The sequence below is a fragment of the Tenrec ecaudatus genome, chromosome 6 (assembly GCF_050624435.1).
Source record: "Tenrec ecaudatus isolate mTenEca1 chromosome 6, mTenEca1.hap1, whole genome shotgun sequence".
Classification (NCBI taxonomy): Eukaryota; Metazoa; Chordata; class Mammalia; order Afrosoricida; family Tenrecidae; genus Tenrec; species Tenrec ecaudatus.
The window spans coordinates 61134524-61154875 of record NC_134535.1 but is presented as its reverse complement, the minus strand read 5'-3'; the positions used below and the strand labels follow the sequence as shown (position 1 = coordinate 61154875).

General features: G+C 41.0%; 1 protein-coding gene across 1 annotated transcript; it reads left to right on the top strand.

Annotated features, from left to right (window-relative positions):
* The first annotated feature begins 14353 nt into the window (after window positions 1-14353).
* On the top strand, window positions 14354-19337 carry LOC142450833 (lysozyme C-like). Its single transcript, XM_075552780.1, has 4 exons — window positions 14354-14498; window positions 17115-17273; window positions 18626-18704; window positions 19271-19337. The coding sequence occupies exons 1-4, from the start codon at window positions 14363-14365 to the stop codon at window positions 19335-19337; spliced, it is 441 nt and encodes a 146-aa protein (XP_075408895.1). The 5' UTR covers window positions 14354-14362.
* Window positions 19338-20352: the final 1015 nt, after the last annotated feature.

Genomic DNA, 20352 nt, shown 5'->3' with positions numbered 1-20352 from the left:
GTTGAAAGTGGATGCCCTTTTTAACAAGTGGTGCGGGAAACAATGGATATCCATTTGTAGAAAAATGAAACAAGATGTTTATCTCACCCAATGCACAAGAATAAACTCAAGGTGTATCACAGACCTAGCAGGAAAACCCCTAAACCATCAGGACCATTAAGGAGGGAACGGGGACAAACCTAAGATCATTGGCCCAAGGAATTCACAGGCTCACTGCAATAGGGAAGGGTATACACACAGGTGACATGGAAATCTAAAAATGGGATTTAATGAGAATAAAACACCTGTGTACATCAAAAGACTTCACCAAGAGGGTGACAAAACAACCAACATATTGGAAGAGGATTTTTAGTAATGACACATTGGACAAAGGGCTCATTACTAAAATCTACAACACCTTCATGGCCTGCAAAAAGAGGAAAACAGTTACTCCTCTAAGGAAGTGGGCAAAAGAACTGAAAAGAATTTTCCCTAGGGAGGAGACCCATATGGCTAACAAGCACATGAGAAAGTGTTCCCAGTCATTAGCCATAAGAAAAATAAATGCAAATTAAAACAACCATGAGATACCACCTAACACCCCTGAGACCAGCCCAAATCAGAAAATCAGAGAGCAACAAGTATTGGAGGGGTTGTGGTGAAATAGGAACCCTTCTCCACTGCTGGTGGCAGTGTAGATTTGTACAGCCACTGTGGAAAGCAATCTGGGGATACTTAAAGAAAATGGAAATTGATCTACCTTATGACCCAGTCATCTCACTACTGGGCATATACCCAGAGGAGTTCACAAATAAAACATGACCAGTCATCTGCGCTCCAATGTTTATTGTGATGCAATTCACAATCACAAAGACCTGGGAACAGATGAGTAACTCTGGCACATGCACACAATGGAGTACTATGCAGCACTGAAAAGTCCAGGTGATCACATGAAACATGTCATTTCATGGGAAGAGTTGGAAGGAATCATATTAAGCGAGGTAAGGAAATCTCAAAAGGACAGGTATAACATGAGTCCCCTGAGGTAAGTACAATCAGCACAGCAGAAATAGAAGAATAGACACTTATCTCGCAATAAAGCACAGGAAGTCGGTCGGGAGGTCAGACCAAACCCAGGGAGATACATGTGAGTCCAATATAAAGAAGGGGAAAGGGAAGGAGGAGGGAAAATGGGGTGAGGAGAAACTCAGATGATGACATGGGGGAAACAGGACACTAACCTACCCAGGGAAGCGTATTGGTTGTGTCTCCACAGAATTAGAATGTGCATACAGACCCCACCATGATGCACCAAACCAGGAGGGCACCGTTACACGTGGACAAATCCATAAAAGACTGGACTACAGGGCTGACTCCAACCAGAACCAGCCTGACCCCCACCTTGGAAGGGTGTGACACAGAGAAGGACAATAGAACTTCTGGTGGAGGAAAGATGGAAACTGAAGCAAATGAAGGGGGTGGAAAGGAGTGGAACACACTGGCCCGTCAAGCCCTGAGGACAATAGCCCCAGCCAAGCCAGCCAAAGCACAGAGAGGACCATATGGCCAGCCCCAATATGAAGCACAACTTCCCGCACTTGACCCATAGCCTTACATGGGAAAACACTGGAAACACAGTGTAGGATATGTGAACGAGCTGAACCCACTACACCTAGGCAAAACATTACGGGCTGCAATAGAACAGCAAGGGGAGCAGAACAAGGAAGTCCAGAGGGGGTATCAAAACTAGACTTTGGGGGCAGGCATGGCATTCCATCAGACACTACCAGAAAACACTTCTAAAGGTCAACACACAGACCTTGAAATATTTACAGGTTTTTTTCCTTTCTTTTTGATTATGCATGCCATTGACTTTTTTGTTGTTGCCATCATTGTTTTGTTTTTCTGTGTCACTTTGTTTAGCGCTATCTTGTTTTTATGTGCATGTTATTATATCTGCAGGTCTATCTAGATAAGATAGCCTGGATAAACATTGTGGAGAAGAAAACAATGGGACCGATGGTTCCTGGGGGACATGAGAGAGGGTGAGGTGGGGGGGAGAAGTGGTGTTAACAAGCCCAGGGACAAGTGAGGCAAAACCAGTGGCAAGGAGCAGGTCGGAGACCTGGTAGGGAGTGATCAAGGGAAATGTAACCAAAAGGAATTCCTGAAACCCAGATGAAGGCTGAGCATGATAGTGGGACAAGAGGAAAGTCAAAGGAAATAGAGGAAAGAACTAGGAGGCAAAGAGCATATATAGAGGCCTAAAGATAGGCATGTATATATGTAAATATATTTATATATGATGATGGGGAAATAGATCTATGTGCATATATTTTTTTGTCTTTTTTAAATTTTTTTTATTTTAACAATTTATTGGGGCTCATACAATTCTTTTCACAGTTCATACATATACATACATCAATTGTATAAAGCACATCTGTACAGTCTTTGCCCTAATCATTTTTTTCTCTTTTCTTCTTTTACATTTTATTAGGGACTCATACAACTCTTACCACAATCCATACATATACATACATCAATTGTATAAAGCACATCCATACATTCCCTGCCCCAATCATTCTCAAGGCATTTGCTCTCCACTTAAGCCCCTTGCATCAGGTCCTCTTTTTTTTTCCCCCTCCCTCCCCATTCCCCGCTCCCTCATATGCCCTTGGTAATTTATACATCGTTGTTTTGTCATATCTTTCCCTATCCGGAGTCTCCCTTCCCCCCTTCTCTGCTGTCCCTCTCCCAGGGAAGAGGTCACATGTGGATCCTTGTAATCAGTTCCCCCTTTCCAACCCACTCACCCTCCACTCTCCCAGCATCGTCCCTCACACCCTTGGTCCTGAAGGTATCATCCACCCTGGATTCCCTGTACCTCCAACCCTCATATGTACCAGTGTACAGCCTCTGTCCTATCCAGCCCTGCAAGGTAGAATTCGGATCATGGTAGTTGGGGGGAGGAAGCATCCAGGATCTGGGGGAAAGCTGTGTTCTTCATCGATACTACCTCACACCCTAATTAACCCATCTCCTCTTCTAAACCCCTCTATGAGGGGATCTCCATTGGTCGACACTTGGGCCTTGGGTCTCCACTCTGCACTTCCCCCTTCATTTAATATGATATATATATACATATATATATACATATGTACATATACACATATATACACATACATACACACACTTATATCTTTTTTATTTTGCATGATGCCTTATACCTGGTCCCTTGGGCACCTCGTGATCGCACTGGCCGGTGTGCTTCTTCCGTGTGGGCTTATTTGCTTCTGAGCTAGATGGCCGCTTGTTCACCTTCAAGCCTTTAAGACCCCAGACACTATCTCTTTTGATAGCCGGGCACCATCAGCTTTTTCACCACATTTGCTTATGCACCCATTTGTCTTCAGCGATCCTATCATGGAGGTGTGCAGTCAATGATATGATTTTTTGTTCTTTGATGCCTGGTAACTGATCCCTTTGGGACCACTCGATCACACAGGCTGGTGTGTTCTTCCATGTGGACTTTGTTGCTTCTGAGCTAGATGGCTGCTTGTTTATCTTCAAGCCTTTAAGACCCCAGTCACTATCTCTTTTGATAGCTGGGCACCATCAGCTTTCTTCACCACATTTACTTGTTCACCCCTATGTGCATATATTTATAGACATTGGACCTCTACTCAATTACTCCCTCAATACAAAAACACTTTGTTCTATTAAACGGACATTCCATGATACTCACCTTCCTGACATGATTGCTGAAGACAAAGTGGGTGCATAAGCAAATGTGGTGAAGAAAGCTGATGGTGCCTGGCTATCAAAAGACATAGTGCCTGGGGTCTTAAAGGATTGAAGGTAAATAAGTGGCCATCTAGCCTAGAAGCAACAAAGCCTACTGGGAAGAAGCACACCTACCTGTGTGATCACAAGAAGATAAAGGGATCAGGTATCAAGCAACAAAGAACAAAAAAATCATATCATCGTGAATAAGGGGGAGTTCAGGGTGGGGACCCAAGGCCCATCTGTAGGCAACTGGACATCCCTTTGCAGAGGTGTAGCGGGGAGGAGACATGTCACTCAGGGTGCAGTGTAGCATCGATAAAATATACAACTTTCTCTAAGTTCTTAAATGCTTCCTCCCCCACCCACCCCCACTATCATGATCCCAATTCTACCTTACAAACTTGGCTATACCAGAGGATATACACTGGTGCAGACAGGAACACAGGGAATCCAGGACAGATGAACCCCTCAGGACCAATGATGAGAATGACAATACCAGGAGGGTGGAGGGAAGGTAAGGTAGAAAGGGGAACCAATTACAAGGATCCACATATAACCTCCTCCATGGGGGATGGACAACAGTAAAGTGGATGAAGGGAGACGTCGGGCAGTGTAGGATATGATAAAATAATAATAATTTATAAATTATGAAGGGTTCATAAGGGAGGGGTAAACGGGGAGGGAGGGAAAAAATGAGGAGCTGATGCCAGGGGCTCAAGTGGAAAACAAATGCTTTGAGGATGATGAGGGCAACAAATGTACAAATGTGCTGACACAATGGGAATGTATATGGATTGCAATAAGAGTTGAACGATACCCCAATAAAATGATAAGAAAAAAACAGTTTGAAAGTGACTGTAGTACCAATTGTACAATGCTGCTTGATGCGATTGAACTATGGAATGTTATTCTCTGTAAGAGTTCGTATAAAATGATTTTTTTAAATAGTGCTCTGAAAGTGTTACCTACTCAAAAAAATACCAGGTAGTTGAATGAATCACTTTTTGCTTCTTTAGAGTGTTATTTCTACCTGTTGCTCCTTCCAAGATCTTTCACAGTCTTCAAGCCCACATCATTCCCTTTCTATAGCTTCTGTGATTCCAAGAAAAAGCCTGAAATCTATGTCAATATGGTGCATAAAGATTCTGAAGAATGGGCAGCAGAGGAGCCCCTAACAGTTGCAGATTTAGGCTCTGAGGCCCTCAAGAGATGAACAAACCCAGGAAGGATTCTCTGGGGTGTTTAAAGGACACTTGAAGAGTGACAGTTAAGAAATAGAGAAGGGTCAGTCATATCTGCAAAGAGGCAAGCTGACTGAGGAAACCACAGAAGTTGGCTGAAAATGGAAAACAGTGGTTGCTAGAGAGTTTTTATAGTGTTTTAATAAATATTTTTGTTTACATACAACCCAGTGCCTAAACCAAATTTATACTCTTATTCAAAAAACAGAATACAAATCACTATCACTATCAGATCAACAAACTCAATTTCTATGTTGCTTAGTTTCACCCCTGGCATTACTTGAAATTCAGAGAGGCATATTATGCAATACCTGAGTTCTTCGTGTGACACCAATTAGAGCTAAGCCCTGCGCATGTCTCTTATACTTCTTTGTGCATAATCACTTTAAATTATTTTATAAACTGATAAAGGGAATTACTAAATATTGTAATCATTAGAAAACACATGGCCATCACTAGATATAACATTTTCCAAAAACCACCTTAAATGCATAATTTAAAACAAATTATGTTTAAAATTGCTTTTAATTTTTATTTTAATAACATTATAAAGCCTCAATATTTGAGTCAAATCCCTTCTATATGACTTAAAATAAAGGTCCCCCACACCACCACCTTTCCCTTTTCAGATGAAAACACTTGGTTCTCCTAGCTTACTTATATGTAGCTCTTCACAATCTTATTTCCATGACTTTGAATAGGCTTATAATTCTCTTGTGGATTTTTCCATTTCAGGATACTGACCTCTATCTACTGTGGAAGCTAAGAGTGAAGCTCTCTCCCCCTCTCATCCCCACTACCCTGCACGTGCACTGCTCCTCGAAGCCCAGCTGTCTCGTGTGAGGGTAGCACTTTATGCTCTCACATCCATACTCGACGTTGACATAGGCGTATATAGTTCTTATTTTTACACAAAATTTTGTTTTCCTCAGTATTAAAAACTGCATGGTTATAAATTTGCTTAGCTTTTTGTATGTGTCCTTAATTCAACCTCCAATTCTAAGCCTGATATGTTTCCTCTCAATTCTTTAGATATGGGTGAAATTTTATCAATATCATCTTCCTGAAGTAATATAGTCCAGTGAATTCTGATCAAATCTGATCTGGACTAGCTGCTCTGCAGGCCTAGGACATAACTGCCACCCAATGCTTTTTCTCTCAATTTGAGCTTCTTTGTTTCTCTCCCTGTGTGATATGTATGGTTCCCTGTGTTTCACTGTTTTGTTTGCTTGTTTGTTTGGCTTATCTCCTCGTTTTCATGGGCTTTCCTTTCTGCAGGCTCTTCAGAAAGGAGGATGCAAGAGAAGTGTTTGTTTGTTTTGTTGAGAAGTTGGCCTGTGTATGCTTCCTTTATTAATACCCTTGCCTGATAGTTGCCTATCAATACAGCCAATTTAGGACGCAACGCTCACAGGTAGTGTTCCCACAGAAGTTTGCAGGTGGGACCGCATTACTCCCATGATTCCCATATTGCTGTTGCTCCTGAGAAATCTGAAGCCATCAGGATTTCTGAATCTGTATAACCTGGAAAGTAGTGAAACCTTCTGTTTCCCCTCATGTCCTGACACTTCTCAATGCTGTGCTTGCTTATGTTTGTTTTCAGCGTTGTCCTGATACATGGTGGGGCCTTTCAGTCTGGAAGCTTATCTCTGAGTTCTGGAAAGCTTTCCACAATCCTTTACTGATGGTTTGCTTCCTTCTGTTGTCCTCCTTTTTTCTAGAGCCCCTGGATTGGTCCTCTGACATTTTTTTGTGTCCAGTTTTCCATTTCTTTGTCTTTTGTTCTGGTTTCTGGGATATTGCCTTAATTTTATCTTCTAAGGTCTTTGACTTCTGCTGCCATCATTTTAATTTCTAACGACTCCTTTTTCCTCCCTCTTTTCTGGAGGTTCTGTTTTTCCTGTTCTTGTGGTCTGTTGGCGGCATCTTCCTTTATTGGAGTAGCAAAAATAGTTTACATTTGTGTTGTTTTTAGTTATGATAACATGGCCCAGCTCAAAGGCCCCTCACCTTTAAGAAATGATCACTAGAGATAAGGGGGCTACAGCAAAGTATTGTGACGAAAGTAGATGGTGCCCGGCTATCCATCAGAATAGTGTCCTGGGTATGAAAGGCTTGTCTGCAAACAAGCAGCCACTTAAGTCGGAATCAACTAAGTTCATACGGAAGAAGCCCATCAGCTTGTGTGATCTGAAGGTGACTATTACAAATCCGCATATGTGGAAGGGAAAAGCACCGGAGCTAAGATTATGAACACCCAATCTGTAGAAGGCTTTGGAGGGCCGTGGGAGCCTATAATCCATTTGCAGGATCGAAACATGGAGTAAGCCTCTGGTGAATCCCCTCTGATCAAAGTTCAGGGATATCATAGCCCTGTCATCAGACACAGAGAATTATAAGGTCAATTATGCCATAAGTAACTAGATTAAAATGTAATACCGCTCTAACTGTAGCAGCCTGAGGTGACCTGCCAAGATGGTTCGCTACTCACTCGACCCAGAAAACCCTACAAAATCCTGCAAATCAAGAGGGTCGAACCTCCGGGTCCACTTCAAGAACACCCGTGAAACTGCCCAGGCCATCAAAGGCATGCACATCCGGAAAGCCACCAAATACTTGAAAAACGTCACTCTGCAGAAGCAGTGTGTGCCTTTCCGACGGTACAATGGTGGTGTTGGCAGGTGTGCCCAGGCCAAGCAATGGGGTTGGACCCAGGGTCGGTGGCCCAAAAAGAGTGCTGAATTTTTGCTTCACATGCTTAAAAATGCAGAGAGTCATGCTGAACTTAAGGGTTTAGATGTGGATTCTCTGGTCATTGAGCACATCCAGGTGAACAAAGCCCCCAAGATGCGCCGCCGGACTTACAGAGCCCATGGTCGGATCAACCCATCCATGAGCTCCCCCTGCCACACTGAGATGACCCTGACTGAGAAGGAACAGATCGTTCCCAAACCAGAAGAGGAGGTTGCACAGAAGAAAAAGATTTCCCAGAAGAAACTGAAGAAGCAAAAACTCATGGCTCGGGAATAAATTAAGTTTAAAATAATAAAAGTTAAAGCGCTAAAAAAAAAATAAAAAAATAAAATGTAATACCTTATCATTCTAACTCTCTTTTGATCCATTCATGGGTTGTTTCAATTAAAAAAAATAAAGGGGAAAGTGCACATGGATTGAAGCCCGTGGTGAATGCCCCTGACCTTGGGCAGAGCTGTGAATAGCCTTGCTGTCATGCAGAATAGATTGAAAATGGATTATTGCCGAGACTGTTACATTAAAATTTAGTATCATATCATTTGATCTCCCTTGTGATCTATTTAAATTTGTTCTATTTTTTAATATGCTCACTTTTTGATTGTGGTATGTTTTACTTTGTAGTTGTTTGTTTGTTTTTTAGTGTTTTCCTGTATGTGAAATCTAGGAAGCCAAATCTATAGAAATAGTAACTGAATTAATGGTACCTTGCGGGTAGGGCAAGAGGAGCATATGGAGAAATGGGGAACTAACAACGATGAGTACAAGAATGAAGAAAATGTTCTAAAACTGATTGTGGTTATTATTGTAGGATTCTTCTTGATGTGATAAGAATGATTGAATTGTACAATATGTGAAATATATGCCAATTAAATTGTTGGAACCTCCTCCAATTGTGATATGTTGATCTGCTACCACTTTCCCTTATCTCTCATGTCCTCTCTAAGTGGCCATGTCTCTGTAATCCCTAGATGCCATGGTGGCCTCCTGCCTATGCTTTTCCTCATATGGATGAATTAATTTGTCTTGGTCTTGTTTGAGACCTAATAAATATGCCTCTATAAAATATATTGGAGGGAAAAAAACTAAATATATATATATATATATGTGTATATATATATATTGGAGGGGAGGAGATGCACCAGGCAGGGTGCGGGGCAGCAATGATGAAACATATTACTTTCCTTTAGTTCTCGAGTGCTTCTTCTCAACCCCCGCCTCCCCCCCCCATCATGATACCAATACTACTTTGCAAATCTGGCTAGACCAGAAGATGTACATTGGTACAGATAGCAACTGGAAACACAGGGATTCCAGGACAGATGACTCCTCCAGAACCAGTGATGAGAGTGGCGATACCTGCAGGGTGGAGAGAATGTGGGGTAGAAAGCGGTAACTGATTACAGGAATCTACATATAACCTCCTCCCTGGGGGAGGGACAGCAGAGAAGAGGACAAGGGGAGACCTCAGACAGTGTAATATATGACAAAATAATAATAATAATATATGAATGATGAAGGGTTCATGAGGTGGGGGAAATGGGGAGGGAGGGGGAAAATGAGCAGCAGATATTAGGGGCTCAAGTAGAAGGCAAATGTTTTGAGAATGATGATGGCAACAAATGTACATATGTGCTTGACACAATGGATAGATGTATGGATTGTGATAAGAATTGTATGAGCCCCCAATAAAATGATTTTTTTAATTATACTTTATAGCTTTAAAAAATAAAATAAAACATATTGGACTTGAGATCTCTTTTCTCCCCTACCCTAGTGAAGACATTTCATATGGCTCGTAGTTTTCATTGTCTTCCCAGGCTGGTCCAGGAAGACAATTTTTTTTCCAATTAAAAAGAATCATTTTATTGAGAGCTCTTACATCTGTCATAATATTCCATAATTCAAATGGATCAAGCATAATTGTACAATTGCTACTACAATCAGTTTCAAAACATTTCTTTCTTCTTGAAATGTGTGATATCAGCTCCCCTTTCTTCCCTTCTCCCTCTTCCCCTCCCCCCCCAGGAACCCTTATTCTTACTTATATATTACAGTTGTATTATATGTATATATATTTTGCCAGGTCTTATCTCATCTAATACATCCATTCACTTACAATTCTGCTACTTGCTTCCTTTGAACAGTCATCACTGTTTACTTATTTTAAAATCAGTTTATTGGGGGCTCATACAGCTCTTGTCACAATGCATACATACTATGATAGATAGGTTTATTGTGCCAACCAGGCCAATAAGAATATGAGGGATTATTAAGGTTTGATTGGAGGGCAAAGAGATAAATGGATTGGTGAGGAATGCTTCTCTCTTGCTCTGTGGTGATTGGACCAGTTTATGGCTGCCTTAGCGAGTTTTCTGCCTCAACTTGTGAGTTTCACTACCTGAGGGACACCCAACCCATGGACAGTGTCTCTAGAGCTTTAGGTTCTTTTGAGACCTGATTCACAAGACCGCTGGTGTATGCATCCCTTAAGCTAGGGACTGTCAGATCCTTTGATCTGGCTGACTGTTGGTGATCCGCCCTGCTGTTTGCTGCCAGTGGCTGGCAGGCATGCCTGCATTGCTTTACAAAAAACTCAGCTGTTTGCTTCCTTGACAGTGGCCTTGTGAGTCGAAGGACTTCCAGTATATTAACTGTTTCATGAAAGTGAATTGAACTGAGCCTCTGTACTGCTTTGTGGACTAATTAGCTGTTATATTCCTTTGTGCAGTAAAAACATCTATATATCTATATATAATAATAAGTGTCCTGGTTTTGTTTCTCTAGAGAACCCTAACACACATGTGTCCATTGTGTCAAGCACATTTGTACACCTGTGCCATCACCATTTTCAAAACATTTTCTTTCTACTTGAACCCTTGGTATCAACTAATTTTTCCCCTCCCTTTCTGAGGCTCCCTCCTTCATGAACCCTTGATAACATATAAATTATTCTTTTACCATGTCTTATACTGACTGATGTCTCCATTCACCTATTTTTCTGTCACCCATCCTCCAGGGGGTGGTTATATGTAGATCATTGTGATCGATTTCCCATCCCCACCCAACTTCCCCTTTGCCTCCTGGTATCAATACTCTGATTATTTGTTCTGAGGGGTTTATCTGTCCTGGATTCCCTGTGTTTCCAGCTCTTATCTGTACCAATGAACATGCTCTGGTCCAGCTGGATTTATAAGGTAGAATTGGGATCATGATGGAGGGGGTTTGGAAGCATTAAAAAACTAGAGAAAAGATGTATGTTTCATCATTGCTATACTGTACCCTGAGTGGCTCATCTCTTCCTTGTGACTCTTCTGTAAGGGCATATCCAATTGTCTACAGATGGGCTTTGGGTCTCCACTCTGCACCCCCCTACTTATTCACATGGATATGATTTTTGTTCTGAGTCTCTGATGCCTGATTCCATCAACACCTCATGATCACAGAGGTGGGTGTGCTTCCTCCATGTGGGATTTGTTGCTTGTCATCTAGATGGCTGCTTGTTTAACCTTCAAGTTTTTAAAACCGCAGATGCTATATCTTTTGACAGCCAGTCACCATCAGCTTTCTTCACCACATTTGCTTACGTACCCATTTTGTCTTCAGTGATGGTTTCAGGAAGGTGAGCATCACAGAAAGCCGGATTATTAGAATCAAGTGTTGTTGCCTTGAGGGAATACTTGAGTAGAGGCCCAATGTCTGGCTGCTACCTTGACACTTAACATATAAGTACATAGATATATTTCCCTATCATTGTATATATTTACATATGTTCATGCCTCTATTTAGACCTCTATAAATGTCCTTTGCCTCCTAGTTTTTCCTCTATTTCCTTTTACTTTCCTCTTGTCCCACTATCATGTTTGGCCTTCATTCGGGTTTCAGTAATTCCTCTGTTACATTGCCCTTGATGAAGCCCCACTAAGCATCCTACGTCCTTCTCTCCATCAATTTTAGTTCACTTGTTCCCTTGTCACTGGGTTGACACCACCCCCCTTCCTTTCTCCCACTTCCCCTTCTTCAGTGTCCCCCCGAAACTGGTGGTCCCTTTGATTTCTTCTCTGAATTGTTTATCCCGTCTATCTTATCTAGATATAAATGCAGAGACATTTATAAGAGCAAAAACAAGGCAAAGCCAAACAAAACAACAAAGGAAGAAAACAACAACAATAAGAAAGCCAATGACAAAAAAAGGAAAAGCCTATAAGTAGTTCCAGGTCTCTTTTTTGACCTTTAGGAGTGTTTTCCAGTCGAGTCTGATGGGGTGCCACAGTCTGTCCCTAAAGTCAATTTTTGGTTTTTCCCGGGGACTTTGTTGCTTTGCTGCCTTACTACTCTGTTGGATGTCCTTAGTGTTCGCCCCAGTGTGATGGAGTCAGATCATGCACAATTACTGCACTGTGTCTCCAGTGTTGTTCCCCCTAGAGCTATGGTTTGGTGAGGGATGTCATGTCTCATGGTGGGCCTGGTCCTATGGTCCTCTCTGTACATTGGCTGCTCTGAGCAGGAATATCGTCTTCAGGGCTTAGTGGTCCAGGATGTGTTCCACTCACTCTCCTTCCCTCTTCATTTGCTCCTGGGTACTCTGATCAGACTTGCTCCTCCCCTCAAGCTGCAGCTTCGGTGCTGCCCTCTGAGGTGAATTATTCTGGGTTGTGGGGTGGAGGGAGGGAGCTTCCACACATTTGGGATTGGGGCTGGCCCACAAATGTCCTTTATATTTTAACATTAAAGGGGAGTGAAAGCCTTGTGAAAAGGAAATCAGAACATTGTTCTAAGTAATTTTATTTAGAATTGTAAAAATCATTGGATTTATAATAATTTTAAAAATTGTAATAGTAACAAAGAAATATCTACAATAGGGAAGTGGTAAAACAACATAAGATCATGACATATAGCTACTAAAATTACATATTCACAAAGGAGCCTTGGTGGTGTGTTAGGTTACAAGTTGGGCTGCTAACTGCAAGGTCAGCATTACAAAACCACCAGTAGCTCTTTGGGAGAGAAATGAGGTTTTTCCTCCCAGGATGACTGAGAGTCTCAAACACTTCTCGAGGCAGTTCTACTGTCTTGTAGGACTGTGAGTAGGAAATGACTCAATGACCGTGAGTTTTGAGAATAGGTTTTTGTCTTCATGTTCATTCATGGAAAAGTGAATATAATGTTCTTCTTAAATGATGAATACGTATTACTTTGTATTCATCGTTTCAGAAACAGATGGATACAAAATATAAATGCCCTTAATTTCATGAAAAGGAATGTTAATAAAAATTAGGGTTTACCTTTATTATTTAAAAAATTCATTTTACTGGGGGCTCTTACATATATTATAACATCCATTATATCCAGTGGGTATGTATAATTGTTGTAGTCAACAATTTCTAAACATTATCTTTCTTCTTGAGCCCTTTAATATCAACTCCTCTTTCTTTTCCCCTCCCTCCCCACCCTGCCACCCTTGGGAACCCTTAATATGTATGTATTATTATTACTTATACATATCTTACACTACCCATTCTATCCCCTCATCACCTATCCTGGTATTTATCCCCGAGAGGGTTTATTCTACTGTCATTGCTATTTGTCCCCCTGCCCCTTCCCTTCTGCAACCCTCTGGAATTATTACTCCCATAACTGATCATGAGGGGGTTTGTCTTTCCTGAATTCCATATATTAAAAGTTCTCATCTGTGCTGCTGTACATTCTCTGGTGTAGGATTTGTGAGGTGGGGCTGAGATCATAATAGTGGGAGGAGGAAGGGTTAAAGAATCAGAGTGTTGTGTGTTTCCTTGACACTAAACTGCTGCCTGGATGAATTTTCTGCTCTGTGCAGCCCCTCTGTACTGCAATGTCTAATTTTCCACGATGGGCTCTGGGTCTCCACCTTGACCCCTTGCCATTACCTTGATGAGGTTGTTTATTTTTCAACTTCGGATGCCTGTTCCCATGGACACCTCAGGATCACACAGGCTGGTGTGCGTCTTTGTTGTGGGCTTTGTTGCTTTCCTCCTAGATGGCCACTTGTTTGGCTTCAAGCTTCTAAGACCCCAGACACTGCATCGTTTAATAGCAGGGCACCATCTCCTCTCCCACCATCTCAATTTTTTATTATTTTTGACCATTTTATTAGCATTCATCCATATGTCATACAAGTCAATAATTCAATGATATCAAGAAGAGTTGTACAATTATGACACAATCCATTCTGGAATGTAGTCTTCTTCCTAGTAATCATTATTATTCATGTAATGGGCTCACTTTATGTTGCATAAATGTTTGTTTGTTTGTTGTCCCATTAGCATTGGTCAAATTCAAAGTAAAGGAAACATTTCTAGTTTGGAAACATTTTAACTCCCAATTATTCCTGAGCCAAGTGTTTAAACACAGTTATTTCATCATTTTTGCCTGTAATACTTAGGACACTAGGTCTCTTTATTCCAACACAAAAAGAAATCCTTTAAAGTCTATTGACCAATAAACCATCCTGTTTTCAGCATATGTCAAAGGGTGGGGCCCTCAAAGGCAAGGAAGGAAGTTAAAAGATGTTTAACACTGGAATTAGGTCTTCCTGCTCAGTTGAGCAGTTTGACTTTCCAGTCATCATGAAGGTTCTGCTTATTCTGGGGTTTCTCTTCCTTTCAGTCACCGTCCAGGGAAAGGTCTTTAAAAGATGTGAACTGGCCAAAGAGTTGAAACAACTTAGAATGGATGGCTACGAGGGAATTAGTTTGGCAAACTGTAAGTTGGCTGTCCTTTGTACTTCCACATACGGTAGTTATATGTGGGGAGAAGAACAGTAGGAGAGGATGTATCTGAAGAAAGTGTCTTAGATGTCTAATGCTGCTATAAAAGAAATACCACATGTGGAAGGGCATTAAAAAAAAAAAAGAAAAACACAGATTAGGAGGCTTCAAAGACAAGTTGAAGTGTCATCTCCAGGGACAGGTCTTTGTCTCCTTTCGATATCTGTGGGCCAGCATTCCTTGGAGCTCCCCATGTGTCTTGGCATCAGTGGCCCTCAAAGTCTAGCATAGTCTCCGTGCAGGGATCCTAGGGGCCAAAGGACACGCTCTACTCTCCCACCTTTGTTTCTCGATACGCTGTTAGGTTCTTAGAGCTCCCTAATCCCCACTTGGCTTCTCTCTCTCCTATTCTCATTTATAAGTTCAAAAGTGTGACTCAAGTAAGGGCTAACTTGAGGAAAGGTGGGACATGACACTTGGAACCATGGCCTGGCCAGGCTAACACACACACACACACACACACACACACACACACACACACACACACACACACACTGCGGAAGGGGGCGGGGTAACTCAATCAATGACCAAGGGGCTGTTAGTGAAATGGATTTTTTTCTTTTCATATACTTCCAGTGGCTTGAAACAGAAACTGGCTACTTTAAAATGAGAGACAGCAGATTCCGGAATAAGGGTCTGAGAGGACAAAATCCCTTCCTTGCTTTGTGTAAGAGCACCCATTGTATTAGTTCCACTGAATTTGCCCATTCCTTCAGGCTCCATAGCACAGGCAAGCTGACTTAAAAGTGACAGTGGAGAACCTGGAACATCTCTGCCAACCCCTCAATGGATTCTAGCCATTTCCATTTTGTAATTTACTTCCTGAGAGCCTGGAGTGATGGATTACATTGTTATAACTCCCCTGCTTTGACATGAGGAGCCCTGGTGGTATTCTGGTTACTCGTTGGGCTGTGATCCACATGGTCGGCAGTTCAAAACCACCAGCACCTCTAAAGGAGAAAGACTGGGCTTTCCTATTCAGCCACAGACTCAGAAACACACAGAGGGTCACTATTACTCAATATTGACTCGATGTTACAAGTTTGAGTGAGTCATGATACAGTATTTTTAATAATAACAACATTAAAAAATGATGTTCAGCTTCAATACAAAGGCTGATTCCATTTGTCCTTAGGAACTATATTACATAACAATCCCTGGACCCAGCATTAATATTATTTTTTATTCTTCTTATTCACCTGATTAATGAATTTTAATTTTCTTCCAGATACTTCAAAAGATGCCCTAAAATAAGTTAGTTTATACTTTTCAGTTGGAATTCACATATTTCCCCTCAGTGATGAGTTTTTACTAACTAAGTGAATTAATAATTCATCAATGAAATATTCCTCTTCTATCGTCTGACTTGCCATTCACATCCCTTTGGTGTTTTATGGAACTGTCTGTCTCTCAGAAAACACTTCATTTCTTTACTCTAAAGCATCTTTCCATCAACTGAAGAATCCGTGGGTGGTGCACGTGGGTCACGGCCTCAGCTGCTAACTGAAAGGGTGGCGGTGGGGGTCAGCTCAGAGGTATCTTGGAAGAAAACACAGTTGTTCAGAGCCCTGCGGAACACAGTTGGACTCTGATATGCACAGGGTGACCATGAAGTGGAGATTTTAGGAAATCCCCTAAGCAACTCTGTCCTAGACTCTTCTGTTCTAGGCTGACCATTGCCTGAGGGATCCGGATACACTGCGATCAAGTCCATTCGAACTCAGAGAGACTCAATAAGGACCAAGTAGTAGTGCATCGCAGGGCTCCTGAGACTGTAAACCTGCAAGGAGCAGACAGCCTCGCCTTTCTCCCAAGGAGAATCTGGTGTGTGCCAACTGCAAACTTTGGAGTTCCCTGCCGGGCACTTGACCCATGGCACCACTAGGGTGCCTGAGGACTTTGCAGAGGAGAAAAATAATGGAAGAACTTTTATCATTTTAAAAGTATGTTTTCTTGTTCCATTAGTCTTATAAAATTACTTGAATGACAATAAAGAATCTTGATAGAGGACCATTTAACAGTAAGAGGAACAGGGGTGTCTTCGTGTGTTGAGTGTGACACTGTGAAAAATAAACTCATCGGTTCAAATAAACCAGCCAAGCGGAGGGGAAATATGAGGCTATCTGATAAAGATTACAGTCTCAGAAACCCCTACACTGAGTCATTATGGGACAGAATCCACCCTGTATTGGGGATTTGGGGTTAGTCTCTTTGAAAAATGCTGAAGTATTTGCAAGATATGACAAAATAATAATTTATAAATTATCAAGGGCTCATGAGGGAGGGGGCGAGGGGAAAGGGGAAAAAATGAGGACCTGGTGCCAGGGGCTTAAGTGGAGGGCAAATGTTTTGAGAATGATGAAGGCAATCAATGTACAGATGTGCTTTACACAATTGATGTGTGTATGGGTTGTGATAAGAGTTATATGAGCCCCTGATAAAATGATTTAAAAGAATAAAAATGCTGAAGTATTAAGATATTTTGCAAGTTGAATACATCTTTATACATACAGTGTGAGTGATTTGGTATTGCTTCCTTATTACTTTTCAGGGATGTGCTTGATCAAATGGGAGAGTGGTTATAACACCCATATTATAAAACATTCTCGAGGCAAAAGCTCAAACTATGGAATTTTTCAGATCAATAGCCGCTTCTGCGATGATGGCAAAACCCCAAAAGCACATAATGCCTGCCGCATATCCTGCAATGGTAAGACAAATTAAGGTGTGAGTGGTGGCACAGGACACATCTGGCTACACTTCCCAGAGACTCAGTGCCAATGCGAGAGACTCGAAGGGCTAATCAGGGACATAGAAGAACTCCAGCTCAAATTCAAGTGAATTTACTGATTTTTGTGGATTAACAAATATTTGGTTGATCTCATGTAAAATAATATACAGATGTTTAATGCATAGTATTGTGAATAAGTACTACAAAATGTTATGATTATATTTTTAAATCTTAAATATCTACTAGAGAGGATTTCTTTTAGAATAGTCTTTTAAATCTAGTTTTAACCTTTTAGAATTATATAATCATCTGTGGACATTGAATAAATATTAGGAAATAGTAAGAAACAAAACTGCATAGTCAAACATGATTTACTTTGGGTATGCAATTTTCTGTACTATGTACCATCCATGTATATTAAGGCAAAGCTGTATCATGTACATGGTTACACACATGTCAACAATTTTTGAAATTGTCTACTGCTTTACAATATTCTTTTTATTGTTTATCGAGCTGTGGTAGCACCGTGAGTTGAGTGCTGAGCTGCTACCCCAAAGAACTGTCTGCACAGTGCAGACTCACAGTCTCTCAGACCCTGTGGAGCAGGGCTGCTCCATTTGATGGTGTTGCTATGAGTCTGAATGGACTTGATGCCTATGGTTTTGCTTCTTTTTCTCTTTCTATTGTTTAAAGTGATCTCTGTGGTAACACATATTACCATTTTTGAAAGATGAATAGAATTTCATCACACAGATAATCCACTATTTACTCATTCAAAGCCTGGAGATACTTAAATAATTTCCTTTTTGTAAATTACTATGAAAATCCTTCTCCAAACCTTTAGGATTATGTCTGCTATTTCTTTCTTTTTTTTTTTTAATCATTCTTGGGGAATATTACAGCTTTTATAACATTCCATCGATCAATTATATCAAGCATATTTGTACATTTGTTGCCATAATCATTTTCTAGACATTTACTTTCTATTTGAGCCTTTGGGGCCCTACTATTTCTTCAGTGATTTCCTAGAAGTTGTATTTCTAAATAAAAAATTACCGGATTGTTTTGTTTTGTGTGTGTTTTTTATTACACAGGACCTACAATTGAATTAATGATTAATTCAGAACTTTTAAAAATTTTGGTGAATAATCAACAAAATTGTTTGTTTATGTCAAATGGGATGGTATGAAGAGAAATCTTTCCCCTATTCTCAGACAAATTATACCTATATGGTGTTCTTTCCTCGGTCCAGTAGAGTAAGCTATCTACACATACATATATAACAAGATTTCTATCAAAGTTGTTTTTATGTCTCATCTCTTCTTTTTCAGTTTTGTTACAAGATGATATCACTCAAGCTGTAGCATGTGCGAAGGAGGTTGTGATTCGTCCAAAGGGCATTAAATCATGGTATGTTTTCAAGTGTTAACGGGGTGAATGATGTCGGGTAAGCATTGGACTACTAAGCACAAGCGGGCTGTGCATGCCCACCGAGCCGCTCCAAGGGAGAAGATGTGGCCGTCTGCTCCTGTAAAGATTAAAGCCTCAGACACTCTATGTATGATCTCCATGAGTCGAAAAGACTCCAGGGAGTGGATGGATGCTTGGGTTGTTTTTCTGGGGGGTGGGGTGGGTATAGAGCTGTATTTCAAAGGCCAAACTATGCTAGTGAGAATTAAAATTGCACCTTTAGGTTTATGCTGAACAATTGAATACCTCAATATTTGAAGAGATAATCCACCTTAACTAACTCTACCTGGGAATTCCACATTCTCGTGCTCTGGGGAGGGACAGGGAGGGATTGGAGTGCTTTCTATGCATAGCTACCTCTAATAGACAGTAATACCTGATTCTGTGCATGGACTATATTTTATTTATTGGAAAAAAGTACTTTTTTCAATGACAAAATTTGAAGAGTGTGTACTATGATGAAGGGACCTTAACCCTTTCACGGCTTGTCTTCCCTTTTGTTACAGGGTGGCATGGAGAAACCGTTGTGAGAACCGGGATCTCACTCAATATGTAGAAGGCTGTGGAGTTTAACTGTGCACTTCTCCAACTTCAGTTCATCCTCGCCTCCTTTCTTTTCTTTCTTTTTAACAGAATGTTCATTTTATTGGCTATCATTTTCTCAAATACAGAAGCACACCTATTTGAACTGATGTATGAGTGAAAATTCCAAAGCAAATCATTGTCCCTCTCTTACACAAAAGTTAGCTTTGCAATTACATGGTTTAGAGAACAAATTTTCCTGAACTTTTAAAAATAGTACATAAAAACTCACTGCCATTGGCTCATTTCCAACTTATAGCTGCCCCTGTGGGTTTCTAACTCTTTTAAATCATTTTATTGACAGCTCATACAACTCTTATCACAATACATACACACATCAATTGTGTAAAGCACATTTGTATATTCATTGCCCTCATCATTCTCAAAATATTTGCTCTCCACATAAGCCCTTAGTATCAACAACTCCTTTCCCCCCTCCCTCCCCGCTCACCCCTCCCTCATGAACCTTTGATAATTTATAAATTATTAATATTTTGTCATGTCTTACATTGTCTGACGACTCCCTTCACCTATCTTTCTGTTGTCCATCCCCCAAGGAAAAGGTTATACGTTGATCCTTATAATCGATTCCCCTTTTCTACCCCACCTTCCCTCTATTCTCCTGTATTGCCACTCTCACCACTGGTCCTGAAGGGATCATCTGTCCTGGATTCCCTGTGTTTCTGGTTCCTATTCTGGTCTAGCTGGATTTGTAAGGTGGAATGGGGATCATGATAGTGGGGGGGGGGGGGAGGAAGCATTTAAGAACTAGAGGAAAGTTGTATGTTTCATTGTTGCTACCCTGCACGCTGCCTCCTTTTCCAGTGAAGGAAGTCGTGAATAATAACTAAAAGGCCACACCACTATTCTCTCCTCATCAAACAAGGAAGCAGTGCGTCACCCTAAGCCGCTTAATGATTCATAATGAGTGTATTCATTGATATGAGGCCCACAGCCTTTTCCAGTTTGCGTCAAAGAACTCATGCTGATAAAAATGAACCTAAAA

Excerpts from the sequence above, each read along its gene's own strand:
- LOC142450833 (XM_075552780.1), top strand. The coding sequence starts at position 14,363 with ATGAAGGTTCTGCTTATTCTGGGGTTTCTCTTCCTTTCAGTCACCGTC. Across the intron at positions 17,274-18,625 it reads CTGCCGCATATCCTGCAATG|TTTTGTTACAAGATGATATC; the intron begins GTAAGACAAATT and ends CTTCTTTTTCAG. Across the intron at positions 18,705-19,270 it reads CCAAAGGGCATTAAATCATG|GGTGGCATGGAGAAACCGTT; the intron begins GTATGTTTTCAA and ends CTTTTGTTACAG.